The 19,081-nt window shown below is 41.3% G+C and overlaps 4 protein-coding genes across 4 annotated transcripts; 2 read left to right on the top strand and 2 right to left on the bottom strand.

Annotated features, from left to right (window-relative positions):
* Positions 1-277: 277 nt before the first annotated feature.
* On the top strand, positions 278-3,614 carry plcxd1.2 (phospholipase C, X domain containing 1, tandem duplicate 2). The gene is made up of 6 exons (XM_084548521.1): positions 278-480; positions 1,319-1,455; positions 2,188-2,316; positions 2,574-2,729; positions 2,802-2,985; positions 3,093-3,614. Exons 1-6 carry the CDS (start codon positions 414-416, stop codon positions 3,356-3,358), a joined length of 939 nt encoding a protein of 312 aa, XP_084404647.1. The 5' UTR covers positions 278-413; the 3' UTR covers positions 3,359-3,614.
* Positions 3,615-3,801: 187 nt separating this feature from the next.
* On the bottom strand, positions 3,802-7,679 carry gtpbp6 (GTP binding protein 6 (putative)). The gene is made up of 10 exons (XM_084548520.1): positions 6,661-7,679; positions 6,457-6,594; positions 6,301-6,371; positions 6,096-6,226; positions 5,947-6,017; positions 5,714-5,872; positions 5,421-5,629; positions 5,141-5,289; positions 4,134-4,286; positions 3,802-4,045 (listed from the first exon to the last, which is right to left on the bottom strand). The coding sequence occupies exons 1-10, from the start codon at positions 7,049-7,051 to the stop codon at positions 3,919-3,921; spliced, it is 1,599 nt and encodes a 532-aa protein (XP_084404646.1). The 5' UTR covers positions 7,052-7,679; the 3' UTR covers positions 3,802-3,918.
* Positions 7,680-8,621: 942 nt separating this feature from the next.
* LOC311490602 (ICOS ligand-like) lies at positions 8,622-11,483 on the top strand. The gene is made up of 5 exons (XM_084548182.1): positions 8,622-9,173; positions 9,259-9,585; positions 9,667-9,951; positions 10,031-10,201; positions 11,135-11,483. The coding sequence occupies exons 1-5, from the start codon at positions 9,092-9,094 to the stop codon at positions 11,206-11,208; spliced, it is 939 nt and encodes a 312-aa protein (XP_084404308.1). The 5' UTR covers positions 8,622-9,091; the 3' UTR covers positions 11,209-11,483.
* On the bottom strand, positions 11,482-18,605 carry nit2 (nitrilase family, member 2). The gene is made up of 10 exons (XM_084548183.1): positions 18,349-18,605; positions 16,531-16,649; positions 15,563-15,683; positions 14,408-14,496; positions 14,200-14,293; positions 14,041-14,115; positions 13,884-13,962; positions 13,374-13,472; positions 13,009-13,064; positions 11,482-12,553 (listed from the first exon to the last, which is right to left on the bottom strand). Exons 1-10 carry the CDS (start codon positions 18,374-18,376, stop codon positions 12,453-12,455), a joined length of 861 nt encoding a protein of 286 aa, XP_084404309.1. The 5' UTR covers positions 18,377-18,605; the 3' UTR covers positions 11,482-12,452.
* Between the last annotated feature and the right edge of the window lie 476 nt (positions 18,606-19,081).

Below are 19,081 nucleotides of genomic sequence, written 5' to 3'. Positions count from 1 at the left end.
CGTAGTGTTTCGGAGGTAGGCCCCGCCCCCTGCCTCCCTACCTCCCTACGTCATAGCGATGACATCGCCCATATTTTTGTAAAGGTGTTGGTATGCTAGGCTAAGGCTAATGCTCTCAAACTCACAGAATATATTGGGTTAGGGTTAGGGTTAGGGTTGTAGGCTACTTTAACTGTTTTCTGTAGCGCCACATTGTGTCACAATCTCCACGTGAACCGAGCCGCCGCACAGTCACTGTCAGTCAAAACAGTGGAAAACCAGGAAACCCTCAGTTTCTTCTCCCTCCCCTTTGTAGGTTGTATTTTGCAATGTGTGGTCGATGGTTTAAAGTCATGAGAAAAAGTAAGCCCATACGAGCAGCATACGATGAGCAGCTTGAACTGACCTCTGTAGACTTCTGCTGACTGAGAGACATGGACTGGATGTCGGCTTTACCCGAGGAGCTGTGGGACACCTCTCTGACGGACCTGGCTATACCTGGTACAGTTACTGCTTCTTCTCCTCATACTTAAACTGTACATGTGTTTTATTATTAGTTTTATTATGTTTATTAAAGCTGAAACTATTATCAGCTATTATTTAGTCATCATTAATTAAAACTGTATTCATCATAATGTTTTTTTTTTATTATTATTATTAAAATATCAGAAACACCAGTCTTTACAGTGTGTGCACTTTACACTGAAAAGGGAGTGGAAAGCAAGTAAATGCTCAAGTAGAAATAATCATATTTTAGTATTTATGCTCCCGTGACCCTCCAGAGGACAGGCAGAACATGAATGCATGAATGAATGAAATTTGAAGATATTTATGCTACCAGGAAAAAGTAACAGAGTGATGCTGAGAGTTACATGAGGTCAGCATAATAAAAATTGCTGTAACTGTTCCATAAAGAAGACACCTCCACATTTTTGATCTGCTTCTACAAGATGAAAGCCTGCATGAAGAGAATAAGATCTTAAAACAAAAAAACTACAAAACATGTTTAAAACCTTGACATTTTAACACCTTCAACATTCTGCTGAATTTCCACATTTATTTATTTATTTTTAAATCCCCCTTCAGTGAAATGTACTTAAAGTACAAAAGTATTCCCAGCAAAACATACTTAGAATATTAAATCCATATCTATTATTTGTAAGAGATTATTTTTATTTTGTGTCACGGGTGTTATAAATTCTTGAAGTCTCATTGAGGTTAAGGTCAGTCACACAAACTAGACATTATCACACACAGACCTTCATAGAAAACAGGAAGGGTAATGTGTACAGTACCAGAACTGCGTTTCTTATCCTCATATGTACATATGTTCATACAGGGAGCCATGATGCCATGAGTTACTGTCTGGACATTAACTCCCCAGTAGTCAGGTCTGAATCTGACTTTTTCCGGCTCCTGGATAGACTTTTCTACTGCTTTACAAGGCCCATCATTTTTAAATGGGCCACCACACAGGTATGAATGGTATTTGTGATAAGAGTGCAGCAACAACCACACAACTCCTTCTGATCATTGTATAGGCATTTCCGTCCAAGTGGTGTGAGGACACCTATGGGACCAGGATGTTATTGCTGTGAGGGATTTTTCCACTCAGCCTCTCAGACATCACTCAGTAGTTGAACAAATGGACCCGTGAGATGATTATAGCTTGATATGAGGTTAGGGAGAGTTGTAAGAGCAAAAAACTTTTGAGTCATAAAACAATGAAAAGAGACACAGTGAGACATTCCATAAAGATAAGAGGAACTGCAGTCTCTGCAGAGTTTTTAAGAGTTCCTCATTCAAATGACAGATATCACACACCAGTGGTCAAGTGATCAACCGAGAATGTAAAACTATCTTTTTACATATATTGTACTGTATTATCATAGCATTATTTTATGTGTCGAGTTAGCAAAAAGCAATTTGATATTCCACAAAAAAAGTCTGTTTCTCATCAGATAACTGTACCGCAGCAATGTGCTTTTTAACTGTGGTTTAAAAGACTTCCCTATTTAGAAACTTCTAGAAAGAACCAGTTAAAGCTGTAGTGCTGGAGTATATTTAGGGGAATGTCCATTATTTTCAAACTCTTGCCAAGTTCACACAATGCTCAGTTCCACACTGTAGCTGTAATACATTAATATCAATATCAGTTAATACATCTAATTGTTATTCAGTACACTGAGGGTCGTCTCTTCTCTTCAGGACAAAAGCATCGAGGAGCAGCTCTCGATGGGGATTCGGTACTTTGATCTCCGTGTTGCACACAAACCCAACGACTCATCCAGCTACCTGTACTTCACGCACGTCATATACACGCATGTAACCGTACTGGTGAGTAATCTTTCCTTGTGGATGTCCCTAAACAGGTTGTACCTGTTATAACAACACAGGAGAGCTGTTTCTGTTTTTAGCTATCAGGTGTGGCATGTTCACCGAAGAGACTGTCTAGTGCTACCGGGACAAAAAATGAACACAGCATTTGTTGTGTTTCTTTTATGTTGCATCTTTGACAATCACACCAGCCCTCATATTCATGGAGCCCAAGGTTGTTCAGGTGCATTTTCACAGTAAATGTCCTTCCTTTACAGGAGACACTTGTCTGTGTTGCCAGCTGGCTCAAGTCTCACCCAAAGGAGATCGTTATCCTCGCTTGCAGCCATTTTGAGGGAATTGATGACAAACTCCATGAATCATTCATTTTCTCCCTGAAGAAGCTGTTCGGCTCAAAACTGTGTCCCCGAAAGGTTAGTTTTCTCCTTGTGTAGTTGACGTAAATAACAGCACAGCGCCTTACATTATCTAATCGCTCCGACCAGGAATCTGTTCTGACCTTGCGGAGTCTGTGGGAAGCTGGTTACCAGGTCATCCTGTCCTATGACAGCCAGATAACAGCGAGACACGAGGAGCTGTGGCCTGCCATCCCTTACTGGTGGGCCAACAAACGCACAGCACAAGGAGTGATCAGTTACCTGGACTGGAACAAAGACATGGGACGTCCACGTGAGTTGGACTTGAATTGAATTAAACATTGAACTGTATCAAGTGTATTTCCTGATGTGTTTTCATTACTGTACTTGTTCATAGTCTGTTCATTTTTTCCCCCTCAGAGGGTTTCTTTGTCTCTGGTCTGAACTTGACAGCTGATAAGTGCTACATCACAAAGAACCAGAAACAATCCCTGCGGACACTGACCTATAGCAACTGGGATTGTTTAAGAAAATGGCTGGAGGACCAGGTACCAGGATCAGAGCCCGAGAGCTTGAACATCATTGCAGGAGACTTTGTTGGGTCGCTTCCACTCTGCTCTCTGGTGATTAAACTGAACCAAAAACTGATCCAGAAGAGCTCCAGCCAGATGAAAAAGCATTATTAGCTCTTTCCATGTGGAGGGATTCTAACATTGCTGTATCATACCTCATTTTGTATCTTCTTTTAATAATAATTATTATTTTTTTTTAAATTAAGTTTTAAGTTGACAGTTGGGCAGCTGGGACTGCAGGTGGCAGAGCATGCTGTCCACTGATCGCGGTTGATCATGAGCTGGCGGTTCAATCTCCCACATGTCAAAATGTCCTTGGGCAAGACACTGAATCCAAGGCAAGCAGGTCCACTGCTACTGGTGTGTGAATGAGAAACACTGTAAAGTGCTTTGACAAGCAGTAACATAAAAAACCACTATATAAATGCAGACCATTTACTATAACTGAAAAATCTGCAGCTTTTGCATTTCTTACATTGATTCAAGGTGTTTTCCACCAAAAACCCTCTTTATGTGCAATCAGTATGTGTTTATAAGAAAAGACCTTATTCTTTTACAAATGTGTCTTGAGATATTTTAATATACTGTACAATAAATATAATCTTTTCTAAAGCAGTCTGTGGTACAGTCTGCAGTCCTTGTTGCAGCTTGCAATTCCTCCCCTCACTCTTCTCTCATCTGCCTCCGAACAGTTTCTTGTAGCGCCCAAGAGCAGCCGTGCTGACGATGACCTTGACAACAGCCGAGCCTTCGTCTGCATTCACCTGCACGTCCTGAACCGCGGCCTCTTTGTACAGCCAACTGTCGATGGGGACACACTTTTTAAAACCGACGCTCTGTTACTCTAAACGTTATTGAAACACTGACGGAAACAGATCCGCAATCTCACCTTAGCTGAGGCGTGCTGAGGTCAACTTTGAGATCTAACATTTGTTTCCCCGTAGACTTCACAATCTCCTCTTCCACTGCCTTCTTCAGGTCGTCTAGGCCTCGCTGCTCCAGGGCAGATACGGGCAGTGCACTGGGCTCTGCACACTGATAACTGAGGCAATGTGTTGATAAAATTGTTAACAACAATAAACACAGAATGTAGGTTCTCTGCAATACATCATTTGGGTGTTTGCATTGAGACATTCCACTAATTATGAAATCTACATTTTTTTATGTTAAATGTGGGTTTCTGGTTTTTCTGTTTCCCCCTCTTGGTTATACTTGGGTCTTTTTCTCCATAATAAATGCAAGTTATACAGCATTACAACTGCTATCAGTTGGCACTGTCAGGATAGGCAGACCAAATAACTGTTTGGGGTCCTGTGAAAAATAAATTAGAAAAGATGTCCCCAGGTGGCTACCTTCTGCCATATTTTACAATACCAACCATAAACCCTCTCAAAGGCAAACTACTGTTTTTTACAACCTGGACCTTATTTCTGGCATAAAATACGATCGTTTACTCACCCATATACCTTCTGTGTCATTTGTAGTCCTTCAGGAGATATTTAGATCTGCATATATCCATGGGAGTGACTGGGGCACCGAAACGCAGCCTCTAAATAACGCATTATCTGCCTTGTTCATTTCACCAATATTTTGTTGTGATATGCTAGTGCTATTCTCTGTTGAGTCTGGAGTTCATGTGAAATGAACATGTTTCGCGGCAGATAATGCGTTATTTAGAGCACTTCGGTTCTCCAGTCACTCTATATGGATATACGCAGATCTAAATATCTGACGAACGACTCCAAATAACACCAAAGTTATATGGGTGAGTAAATTATCGTATTTTATGCCAGAAATAAGGTCCAGGTTGTTTAAGGCCCTACAGTGCATACTCCACAACTCCCCCTGGGGTCCACTTCTACCCAATGACAGATTTGAATAGGTCTTAGTTCTTACTTGTCAATGAGGTCAGTTTTATTGTGGACCTCTATCATAGAGCTCATCAGCTTGTCGGGGATTTGGAGGTTCTTCAGGATGTTCAGCACATTTGTCTTCTGATTCACCGTCTCTGGGTGGCTGATGTCTCTAACGTGAACCAAGAGATCCTGGAAGGATGAGAAAGAGAGAAAGACGAGCACTGATTCACCAACTCTCAAAGAGTGTTTTTTGTTAGTTCCTCATTCAGTCTCGAGTGTTGTTTGCTGTGTGTGTACAAATGTGCAGTAAAACCACATACAGAATGTTTGATATCTTCCAGGGTAGCAGAGAAGGAGTCAATGAGCTGGTGGGGCAGCTGAGACAAGAAGCCGATGGTGTCCACATATAGCACAGTCATGCGGCTGGGCAGCTGGCCGGCATGAACGGTCACATCCAGGGTGGCGAAAAGCTGGTTCCTGGGCTGAAGGTTGCTGTCACCGGTCAGAGACTTGATCAGAGTAGTTTTTCCTGGAAGATGAAAACAATGAAGGCAATATTCATACAAAAAATGTAATGTGCTAACACCGTCACACAGTGCTTCCAGCCTCTCACCACAGTTGGTGTATCCCAGCACAGAGACGATGGGGAACTCCCTGTGTTTACGTTGAGATCGCAGGAGGTGTCGCTTTCTCCTAAGTTTTTCCAGCATTGAGCGGATCTTCAACTCCCGCTCCTTCAGCAGCCTCAGCTGGACCTCGTACAATGTCTCGCCTGTAAGGACCAATCATCATGATGATTCTTGTCTCTAGCAGAGCGCAGTGTGTCCACTGTAGATGCAACATTACCTGAACCTCCAATGTATCTGGCTCCTCCACCCTGCTGATCAAGGTTTGCCAATTCATTTTTCAGACGAGATCTGCCATTGATACACCAAGTGTGATTTAGGACAAAAAATAGGCCATCTTGATATCAGTATTTGTTTTCAGACCATTACCTCAACAAAGGCATCTCTGCCAGTGATATCTGTAACTTGGCCTCTTTGGTTCTGGCATTGCAGCGGAAGATGTGGAGGACTACTGAGTATCTGTCAAAGACTTTCACTCCCCAGGCTTCCTCAAACTCCCTCTAAAGAGATTTTTATGACCCATCAGTGGAATAACGCTTTAAGGTACCAGAAATCAACTTTCAGTCAAGCTCACCTCTGACAAGGGGGACAGACGCTCAACATTCACAAACACAGCAGTGATTCCTGCTGTCTGCCTGATGCGCTCTAGTGGAAAACACAGATGACTTATTAAAAGACATACATGCTAACTAAATGCACACACTGACAGGTAGATGGGAGTAGACTGTACCAGTGAGAGACTGGAAGTTGCCTTTGCCAAATATCTTCTTCTTCTCTGGTGTCTTAGTGGACATAATGATCTTGTCCACCACACTCCAATTGTCCAAGGTGTTCACAAGTCCCACAGCCTCGGCCATCATCAGCTCAGCTGCAAAAATAACAGTTAAGAGCTAGCACCATCAAGAGTGTCATCTATGCATGCTTGTCTTGTTACCTGTGGTCAGATACTGCTTCTTGCTTCCCCACTTGACATCAGGGTGGACAATAAACACCCTGTGCTGTCCCTCTCTGATGCCAGCAGGACCCTGCTGCTGGAACAGCTCCTCCACCTCACTGTCCTCCAGGAAATCTTCGTCCTCTTCCTCCTCCTCGGTAAATCCGCTGCTGCTATGGTCATCTGTGCTCTTCCACCCGCACGCAGAGAGAGAAAACGCTCTGGATTGTATGGTGGATGGACCTCTCTGCCACTGTTGATGAACAGTGTTGACTTCAGTTGCATGGGGAGGTGTGAGGAGTCTGCAGGTCGCTGTTGCTGCTGCTGCTCTCTGACAGCAGGGTCTCTGCAGGAGTGACAGCCAAAAACGAATCCCTCTCAGTGTTGTCATGTTGTTTCAGGAAGCTCTCTTGTTAATGTCATCAGCACTGCAGGTAGTTCTCCTCATCACCTTTCATCCATGTAATATAATCATGCCACAAGTGACGGGTCACCTATGACCTCTGTTGACGTCCTCTGCTCTGTCTTGCTCTCTGAAGTATTAGCAGTACACTGTTACCACTGTTATCCAAGTCGCTAGTTCACTCTATAAATAAAGTAAAACTTAGATTCTGGCTTTTTATGCTGAGGAAGACAGCGTGCTATATTTGCAGCAGCTCATGCGCCGTATATTTTGAGTTTGGGTCCCCTGTGTCACTTTATCCCCGATGTTTGCCTTTCAGGCAGCGTTTCCTACTAGGCATAACAATAAAATCATGACTTAAAAATAATTTACGGTACGATGTTTTAACCTACACACCGCTGAATGTTGTATATATGGACTTTAGAGCTAAATGAACAAGTGGAGTACACCCTTTTAATGCAGAGCAGAGTACGACGCTCCCTGGAAGACTAAACACAGGGATACGTATGTCGGGGTGAAAACCGGTGTCGTACTTCCGGTAATGTCATTTCCTTTGTAATTCTGTTTTCATAGTTTTCAGTGCATATTATCGGAGAATTAGAAAGCCGTACACAAATCCCACTGCTACTACTAAGCATATATCCACATTATATAAAGAATAATATTTCAAAAATATAACTTAGAAGAGTACATTATTTTCGCAATACGCCCGTCCCTCTATTTACCCCGCCCCCTAGTGGACTACAGGGTTACTGCACATTATAATCAATATATTTACATTTAGTTCTATATAATGTGGTTTGATGTGTTGATAGTACTACTTCGGCGTCATTTTCTCACGCCATTGCTTTAGCTCTGACATATTATTTTTCATGTTATTTTGGAAGCAGCCGTTTTCATTTTGTTTCAGTTTCACCAAGTGTTTCTGCTGAAGTGGGAGTATGATAGACTGTAGACAGAGGGATGGATGGATGTAACTATGAGCTCTTCTACCTCACAGATAATCTGGTGTGAAATGTGTCTAAATAAAGCACTGTATAAAAGACTATATTACTTATTATAGATATTAGTCCAACAGATACTTTACCTTTAGGCCTACATTTAAGCTCAAACAAACATTCAAGGATCATGCAGATGAAAACACAGAAGGCAAACCGTAAATAAAAAAAAAAATAATAATAATAATAATAATAAATAAGAAGTTAGTAAAAAAAATAATCGTACTAAAATAATGTAGAAATTACAAAGTTTAAAAAATGCGGAACACGTTTGTATACTATTAATTATTTTGTAAAGAGTGTTAATTTGGTTTTAAAATACTTCAAACACAGTATTTGTTAAATACACGTTTGCAAACAAAACTTTATTTGTTCTGTTTAAAGCTTCCAAAACAATATGTTATTATAGTATGTTTTCATTTCCCACACATGAATCATCAGCTGCATGGTATGTACGACGAAAAAAGTAGCCTACTACTGTCATAGCATGTGGTTAGAGAATTAAGACAATTGATCAAACAACATGTTTTATATCAGGATGGACTTTTTGTTTTCTGTGGTGGAGTGGAACCAAAGAATTTTTTTTGCCCTGTCTCTCAGGTGTGTGTACGTCGCTGTTGTGTTGGCATCGCTCTTCTTGCGTCACAGTGTGGTAAAAAGAAGTGAAACAGGTCGAACCAATCACATAACAATGGCTCCTAATCGGATATTCACCGATAGAAACTGACAATCGTCGGGTTTGTTCCCCTTATTTGCCAGTTTTAGAGATTCGTCGATGGTGTTTTTGCTCCTTTAGATCAGAAAGGACAGGAGAGGAAAAGTGAAAGAGGGCAGGTATGGCACAACAAGCTGCAGCATGACTAATAAAGAACTCCTTCAGAGTGAGGAAAGGTGAGCATCTGACTGGGAAAGGAGGACGAGAGAGTTAGACGGCACCGCGGCTAAAGGTGCCGGTCTTATAGACGTGTCTTGGCCTTAAAAGTTAAAGACTGGAACATTTTTTAGTATTTTTTCGGTCTTTTGTGCGCAAATGTGCCCTCAACGGGCGGTGCTGCTGGCGCTGTGGCGCGCAGGACTGCTGCTCTGCTTCTTCAGTTTGGGCTCCTGTCTAGGTAAGATGACTGAGTTTCTGGTCCGTATAGATCACAGACTGACATAACTGACATGTACATTGTGTGTGTTTGTCTTTCTGTACAGATGAGGCGTGCATTTTTGGTATAGTCGGACGGCCGGTGTCACTGCCCTGCTTCTACGCTGATTCAGACTTACTTCCCTTTGGGAATTTTTCCATTGAGTGGAGGAGAGATGAAGAAGTGGTGCTCAGATCGGCGTGGGAAGAGGGTAGAAATGTGGACATATGGAGCATTAATAATGCTTCACTCTCCTTTAAAGAAGCTCTGACTGGAAACCTCTCCTTGGAGCTGCCAGCTGTTGATCCCAAAGAGGACCCAGTGTTTTACAATCTATCCGTTTCACGGGGGAATCTTAGTGTCCAGGTGTGCTCTGTTTGCCTCAGGATAGCAGGTCAGTTCCACACACATAGGAAGGAATTAAAAGAATCCAAACAGGAACTAACTCCTGTTTGTGTTTGATGTTTGCTTGCAGCCAGTTTCAGCTCCCCACACGTACAGAGGAAAGATGCAGCGCAGGGCACTGAGAGGGTCTTCATGTGTCAGACCAGTGGAGGTTATCCTCAGCCTAAAGTTTACTGGCTCATCAACGACAGCGTCCCGCCCCCCGAAGGCTCAGTGAGGACCCTGACGTCATCCCTCCCAGACTCCATCCTCTACAACATCACAAGCCACCTGACTGTCAAGATTCCCAAAGAATCCACCGTGTTGTGCATCATAGAAAACCCGTCCATACATGAGAATGTGACATCAGAGAAACGTGAGTATTTCCATCAGTGCTCAGCCGGTTTCCAAACATAACAGCAGGCGTCTAATCTCCACTTCTTGTCCGTGCTCAGTTACCGTTCCCGGCAGCCCTGTGGTGAAGCGAGCATCAGAGGCCATGTGGATCTTCAGCACATGTCTCTGTGTGGTGGTTGGGGCAATGGTGATTGCTGGAGTGGTGTATCAGATTCACCTGGACAGGATAAGTAAGAGGAAGAAGAAGGAATACCAACAATCAGAGAGAGGTAGGCAGATCACAGGTCAACAGCAGATGACAAACATGTTTATGCTTCTATACAGTTTTTTCCATTCAATGAATGTTCAGAGTTGAACACCTTACATTGCTGGTTTAACACATTTCCTGTTTTAAAAGTGGAAGTATCATTGTCTTCTTTGTGTGTACTTCATCCTGTTATTTAAAGTGTTGAAAAGCCACATGGACAAAGATGAACAAATCTATAACCTGGTATATTCAGCTGATTGTAACTATGTTAAGTTTGAAAGAACTATGTCATAGGGACACTACTAGATAGATAGATAGATAGATAGATAGATAACTTTAATGATCCCTTTGGGAGGTTCCTGCTGGGAAATTGACAATACTACTATACTATACTATACTAATTGACAATAATACTACTACTAATAGGGACATGTCAATGTATAGCACGTTAAACAATAAGTGTAATTATGAGTGTAGCCTTAAGATTTCTCAGTGCACAGATGAGAATTAGAATCCACCCAAAATCTAACATTTGAACATATGTGAGACAGTGAATGAAACAAAATTTACTTTGGGTTAAATTAAGTTGTAAAAATATGAGTTTTTTTAAGCGTTGTCCAAACAAGATTGGAGTAATTCCAAATGTGACGTGGTTAAAGAGGTCTGGATGGTACAAGCAGCCAATGACACTAGTATATTCTCACGGACTGGTCTTTTTTCAATTAACTGCTAACATTTGGCTAGAAAAATCACCATTAGTCAAGAACATATCATTAATAAAACTCATTAAGAAAAAAACATTTCCTAAAATCCCCTTTAATATAAAAACCTTAAATATCCAGAGTTAAACCTGTTGGCATTGAAGAAGACTTCAGACATTACAGGGAGTGTTTTTCCACATTTAAATGAAAGAGAATCATTAGCATTTATTAAAATGAATCTTTGTCTTCATCAGGATACAGAAGACGACATCAATACATGGAGGAAGCGGAGACGATGAGGACAGAGGCTAAGGAGACGGATGTGTAAAGTCCTAAATAACGGTCACTTTTTTTAGCCATAAGGCAACAGAGCACTGATATGTAAATATATATTTGTGACCATATCTTAAAGATTTAGTGGGCGGTACATTTTAACGTGTGGATATACAGCATATCTAGTTCTAGGTCATTGTTTCATGTTTATTCGTATTAGAAGAGTTGTTGTGTTTCAACATTTAATAAAGATTCCTACAGAATATTTAAGACTGTTTTATTTCACCACAAAAATCTGATCTATGACAAAACATTCGACAGAGGAGAGGTTTTATTAACATTTTTAATTTGTGACACGACAATAGACAACATCTTACTTCAGACAAAAATTCTATAGACGTTACCGATTCCAGTAAGAATAGTTATTCTGTATTTATAAAGATATTACAAATACTGATACAGACCAAAACTAATTTCTTGAGAATTTAGATTTAGTAAAAAAATATGCAGGTTCACTAAACCTGGAATCAGTTTAAACAATGTACGTTTTTACATTAGCTGTTCTCAGAAGTGACAATTGATGCATCAAAATGACTTAAAACATCAATGGAGTTTCACACAAATTAGAGTCTGTTCAGAAGCGGTTTCAGTCAATGATTAATGTAGTGAGACTTGGGTATCGTTCAGTGCCCTGTTTTGTTTAAAATATAATAATCAGGGTTTCGTAACCACTCCTATCGTCACAATACACGTCTGCGTAAGCGTATGATGGCATAGACAAAGGAGCTTTCTGAGGACCTTCACAGGAACAATATGCTTGTACAAGTTCATATTTGGATATTCTGGTTCTTTGAAACTAGTTTAAAATGAATCTGCAGTTTCTGTTCCTGACCTTAAACCTGCAAACGTACAGACTGACTCAGTCAGCGGATAGTCGGACACAAATGGTTTAATTTCCTATAAAAGCAATGAAAGTGCTTATAGATGTGTTGATGTAATTATTGTCATTACACAAAAAATGTGTAACAAATATAAAAGTGAAAGAAAATATTTAAAGATTCTTATAACTTTATCAATTCAATGTAACAATTGAACTTATATGTAGCAAAATGTAGTACAGACCAGCCATAAGATCCAGGAAGTGAAGTTGCACTGGTGTATGCTGGGAGGAACATGCCTACCCCAGCCAATCAAATGAATGAAGGTAACAATTAACCATAGATTGATTGATCATTCCTCAAACTGCTTTCAAAGAACCAAATTAACAGTATTTCATCCCTTCACAGCGTTTCACCGCGCTCAGCTGGATCCCTCCTGTACTGACGTCACATTGTAGAGGTCGTCCCGGCGCTGGACTGTAATTGGAATCTGCTGCCTGATGTCGGCCAAATACTGCAGGTCTGGGGACCAATGACACACAAGTACAGAAAGGTTCAGCCCAGAGTATGTTGAGAGTGGACGCAGTGTTAACAGAAGGACGCAAAATAATTAGATTATGTTGCCATTTGTGTGTATTTTATCCGCATGTGGAGAAACATATACAAAGACTATAACCACATAAACATCAATACATTAGTCTCATATTAAATGAAACCCCTCAAGATCGCAGAAATGATCATTCCAATTATTTTTCTCACAATCATCTGATCAAAGACAAGACAACATGAACAAACAGAGGATGAGGCACCATGTACTGGCACAGTAGAGTGCATCAATGCCTCATCATCAACACATTGTGAGCGATACCATGTACCTCAACTACTAGATATGAGTACGGTAGTCTGTTTAGACTGACTGACTGAAGTGTTTCCTGATCAACCCATTCTCTAGATACAAGCAAACCACTCTTACTCACCGATGTCTGCATAAATGATCGCTTCCTCTGGGCCAGCCTTGGAGAGGACTTCTCCCCTGTAACAAGGCAGTGAAATGTATTTATATATCGTGAAGAGCATGCATCACAATGGTGTAAAAGACCAAAAAAAGCAAATAAGAGACAGATCAATAGCCAACCAGATTAAAAAAAATGACTAAATAAACTGGCACCTGTGAGGTTTGTTCTTATCCTCTATTATTGCTGTACACAGAGGGCGTTGACTTTAAACACACAAAGGCTTTGGACTGTGTCCTCTGATTTCCCTTTCTATATCTTTGATCTGAACGACAACTTAACAGAGCATTTTTACTTTATGGCCCAATGCTTCTGTTCAAAGTTCTTACCATGGGTTTACAACAGTGCTGTGACCCCAGGCCACGTAAGAGGCAGTTTCATCTCTGGCAGGCGATGCTGTGGCCACATACACCTGGTTATCAAGGGCCCTGAATAAAAGACAGTACAATTCTTTATGTCAAATAGCAAATTAAGCATTTCTTAAAACATCTGGGAAAACACGAATTTTTTTTACATTTTTACCACAAACACAATCACAAAGAAAAACTCTGTCTCTTATGGTGTTGCAGCTGTAATGTGAATATTTATCTGTGCATTAATTAACCATGATTATATGGATTATTTTCAAGGTGCAGTGCCAGAAAGAATAATTTCCTACAGACGGACAACCATTCACACTCACATGCACACCTACGGCCGATTTAGAATCACCAATTAATCTAACAAGCATGTCTTTCGACAGTGGTTTCTTCATTTCACTTTAATAATATCTCCGGCTGACTCTCATAACTATAATGTGTCTTCACTACATTCTGATAGACCGTCAGTCTGTGTCTGACCTCCCCCTCTGCAGGAGCTCCCAGTGGGCTGGACCAGTCGTCATGTTGAAGGCTCCGGGGTAAACCAGCAGCTGACATCCTGGGGACAAAAAGACAACTCAGCCAGATTTCCTACACCCCACTAATAACAGTCTAATCACTCACTTCGTCTGCTCACCTTTCCTGCTGTAGAGCTGGGCGAGCTCTGCAAATCTCATGTCATAGCAAATCCCTACGCCCACTTTACAGAACGCTGTGGGAGGAGCACGACAGACAAAAGGATCAGACCAAGATGGTGCTCGTGCAGTCTGATGAGAGCAAAAGCGTTGTCACTCACGCGTTTCAAACACTGACAAACTGTTGCCCGGGCTCAGTGTCTCAGACTCCTGGAAGCAGATTTTCCCTGGAACGTTGATGTCAAACAGATGAATCTTTAAAAAAAATAAATAAATATATATATAACATGGAGAGAGATAAGTTACTCTAGATGGACTCTGATGTGGCTCCAAATCTCCAGTTAACCACTGTGATTGAAGCATACACACCTTTCTGTGCTTAAGAATCATCTCTCCATCAGGGCCAAACACTGTACAGCTGTTATACAACTTCCCACCATCCTCTTCAGGGATGGATCCTGTTGAACAACAAGACACACGTTTAACTTCTTGAACTTAACTTACGATCTAAGAGTCTGAATTCCAGACTGCAGGACTAAAAGAATTTAATCATCTCAGACATCTTTCCTGAACTTGTACCAGTTATGCTTCACCTCTTGTGATTTGACTCAAAACCGATAACAAAGAGAGAAGTTTGAATTGTACTTGAACAAAATTTGCCTTCGTTTACAGCCTTTACGGCTTAATCCACAACACAACAATCAGAGACAATGTTCTTAATGCACAGAAAGTATGAGGAACTAAATCCTGTGTGGATACTTGTACAGCTGTTTTCATCTGTGACATTTACTGTTTCCTAGTGGTTGCAAATAATCTGTCCATCTCTACAATCTTTTTCCATACTTTTCTAGAAAATATTTTTATTTTTTTCACAACATTTTGATTTGCCACAGCAGGAAAAGAGACAGAGGTAACTGATAACATTATGAGTTTATCTATTAACTCTGTTCTGCTGAAGAAAGCCTGTTAGTCTTTAAAGCTCTGGCTCTAATGAAAGCTGAAATATTAGTTCTCTGCAGTCATTCACAAAACCAACAACAGTGAACCTGCAAATGTTTTTACTGAATATCCAGGATTATATATTTTTTTCTAGTATTTGTATTTCCTTTCTGTGTGGAGTTTGCATGTTCTCCCCGTGTCTGCGTGGGTTCTCTCCGGGTACTCCGGCTTCTCCCCACCGTCCAAAGACATGCTGGTTAGGTTCATTGGTGATTCTAAATTGGCCGTAGGTATGCATGTCTGTCTCTCTGTGTTAGCCCTGCGATAGACTGGCGACCTGTCCACTGTGTACCCCGCCTCTCGTCCAATGACAGCTGACATAGGCTCCAGCCCCTCCGCGACCCTCCAGAGGCCAAGCGGTTAAAGAAAATGAATAAATGAATGTATTCCACGTGTTTCATGTGCTAATAAAATAATACTTGACATAGAATATATATTCAAGAGTACGTAAACTGACTAAAACAGAAGCTATCAGTGGTAACCTGACGTTGGCCACATATTTTGAACCCACAGATGCTTCCATACCTCCCACCAGATACACCTTATTCTCCTTGGCTGCCTCCGACAGCACCTGGGTGGATTCTCCTGGGATCTTCTCAGCATACTTGGAGAAGAAGCTGGTCCCATACGGAGAATTGAAGCATTCCTGTATGAACGACAGGTGAGAAAGGGTGAGATTTAGCCTTTGGACACTGGCTGTGCATCGTTCCAGTGTTACCCAAAATTCTTCAATATTAATCCTACAGGCAGAAGATTTGCTATCAAGGAGTTAGCAAGTGTTACAACTTTTCTTTTAAAGCAAATATGGCCTGTATAAGCTGGAAAATTATTTCTTAACATTAAAAATGTCAGCAGTCTGCTTTCATTAAAATGTTTTGGTGCCAGGGTCCTTGTACCGTATCTACGTTGGCCCACTGTTGGCCCAGGAATAGCAATCGGTGGTTTAAGGTGTAAGGGGCTTTCACCTGCTATGACAAGTCAAACATCTGCTATGAAAATGGTCTATTAAAGCAGAAATTATCTCTTGAATGTTTTATTGAAATTTAAAAGGGGCTCTTGAATTTTTAATTTAAGGTAGTCAGGTAGCTAAGTGACAGCTAGCAAAAGACCACATAATTGTTGCTAGCCGTCCCCTGGTAAAACTAAAATAATTAAGAAGCTCAACAAAAACTACTTAGAATGTGCACATACATCGTTTTTTAAAAGATTATCATTATTATTATTATTATTTTAAATATCCAAAACAGTGAACATTTGTTGTCAAACGCATTCTGACCTTTGAACCTAGCGGGACAGTCACAGTATTGTCAAATGTCCCTTAAACCATGAGCTAGCATTCTCAAAGCTAAACGAAGGCAGGTGTGAAGAAGGTGCATTCAATAAGTCACATAGAGTAGCCTACACAGTATAAAGGTATTCTCTGTGTCTAAAAGCAGCGTGTCAACCAGCTCCTGCCTCCCCCTGCTCTTCCCTCAGCCAGCCCTCCTCCTCACCGGCAGCAGCACCACTTGGCTGCCCTGTCCTGCAGCCTCCTTCACCAGCCTGCGGGCTCTGCTCAGGTTGTCCGCTTTGACGCTGGTCACCTGCAGCTGGACCACAGCCAGACGGAACTCTGACAAACACAGACACACACGCACTGTGTCACCTGGGGGGTATTCCAGAAAGCAGGTTTAACAAACACTGAGATAAAACTTAACCTCTGGGTTGTCTGAACCTGAGGCGACTAAACCCGAGCTGTCGGTTCCAAAACACCGGTTAGCAATCAGTTCAATCAACCCCGGATTGTTTAACCCAGAGTTGTGCGCGATCACGGCGAAGTTATAAAGGCATCATCTATTGAGAGTCGAAACCATGAGTAAAAATGGCAAAGCGCAGAGCAGCCTATTTTTCTGAAGCGGAGCAGCAAGTTCTGCTCGAGGCGTACGAGGAGGAAAGAGCGATAATCACGAAAAAAAGCAATACTTGCGCGTCTGCCAAGGAACGAGATCTTGCTTGGCAGAGAATTGCCGACCGCGTAAATGCGTAAGTTTAGTAGGCTATAGCACATTAATGTGTCAGAAGCACAATAATTCAGTAGATATTAGGCTACATATTAACTGCTTTGTATGAGACTTTCTTATACTATAGACTACCTTGTCATATATTGTATTATTTTTAATTAGATGTAACCCGACCGCCCTCAAGAGAACGTGGCCGCAGGTCAAAACAAAATATAAAAACATTGTCCAAGTTGGTAAGATATATCTGGGTGCATCATCTTAGACATCACTTATCCAGTATTATATTCTTGAATTGCCATATTGCAACAAGTTACATTCATTTCAAAGCCAATAGGAAGAAAGCAGAAGAGAGGAAGACCGGTTCTGGGCCAGCGGTGTCCCCCCTCACCCCTGTGGAGGAGTTGGCGATCAGTATCAATCGAGGGCGTCCGATGATGGAGGGGATTTCTGGGGGCACGTCATCGGAGTCCTCAACCTCCCAGGAGGAGCAAAATTAACAAGTGCAATGCATTTTCCCTAATAGGCCTACGCCTAAATCACTTATGTCTAATTTGTGTAGCCTTGCAAGTTCGAAAATGACCAATTTATGAACTTCTCAGTTGTAGGTGGAGGTGGAGTGGTGGAGCCCGCACGCGCGCGCAACAATTACGATGAGCGAATCCACGATGCGTAACGTTCGAAATGTGGGGATGGAGAATGTTGTTTAAATATATTAAAGATTCCGCAGAAAAACAGTAGCGCTCTGGCAAAAACTCATCAGGAAAAGAAAGGATATTAAGTCGTGGTCTTATCACCCTCTCACGGTGAATAGCCCGAATGATTTGTGCTTCAATGTCAACTGGATCTTCCTCAAAAGGAAACGTCATTGTGTGACAAGTGTGGAAACAGCGGTCTGGCTGAACGTGCACTTAAATACCCGAACATAACCTGAACAAAACCTACCCCTACCAGGTTAAGTTCAGAGCCTATGTTACTATAGTTACTTACATAGCCTGATCATTTTTGAGCGTTCTGGAACCGAAATCCCAGGTTTACCGCTAACTCTGGGTTTACATACCCAGTTAAGTTCAGAGCCTATGTTACCATAGTTACTTACATAGCCTGATCATATTTGAGCGTTCTGGAACCGAAATCCCAGGTTTACCGCTAACTCTGGGTTTACATATCCAGTTAAGCCAGTAAACCTGCTTTCTGGAATACCCCCCTGAGCTGCTGAATAAAGGAGACCTTTAAACTCTCATAAAACATAATTTGCATTCACCAGCTCTAAGTTAAAACATGTAGCACGACACGCAGAAGACTTGTACTTACTGGACATTACTTTTGCTAAAGTGGACATGAAAGCGAAGAAGTCAGCACAACTCCTGATCCTAAATAGAGGGCATGTGATTCCGGGTGGCTGCTTGATTTTCAAAATAAGAGTCTGTAATGAAACTTAAGTCCCGACAAGGCTTTTTGATTTCAGGAGTATTCAATTAAACCAGATTCATCGATGCAACACAACACTATTGACCGCTGCCAAATATAACTAGATTTTTATTTTTATCTAAGTGACTCTGCGACATTTGATTGAGCTCATGTAAGGTTAAACACCTTTAATGTGAAGTTTAGAGGCGGTGTTACGTCACCGGGGTGGTTCTTTCATAGCCAATCCGGTTTCAGTAAGAGATTGTAAGCCTCTTCGCATTGGTTAATTAACAGTAAATATTACCATAAATGATACAAATAACATATAGTTAATAGAGAGGTTATTCTTCAGGGGTTTTACTTTGCAGTCACGTGACAGTTCTTTGGGTACACCCATGAAAATGCACTAAATCCACTTATGTTCAGTTTATGTTGAAACAGGATCAGGAAGGTGGTAAGTCAACTGAATTATCATTTGGGAGGATCTAGTTTGTGGATTAAATTAAACGCCTAAGTGTTTCTGTTACTTAGCCTAGTCTTGAATCATCAGCTGAATCACCTGAATACCATAAACTTCATGAAGCTCAGATTCAGTGCAGAACTGTTATATCAGAAGGCATTAGTTTTCACTAGTGTA

Source organism: Chelon labrosus (genome assembly GCF_963514085.1).
Source record: "Chelon labrosus genome assembly, chromosome: 7".
NCBI classification, from domain to species: Eukaryota; Metazoa; Chordata; class Actinopteri; order Mugiliformes; family Mugilidae; genus Chelon; species Chelon labrosus.
The sequence above is the reverse complement of the archived record's forward strand: the minus strand, read 5'-3'. Positions and strand labels throughout refer to the sequence as shown.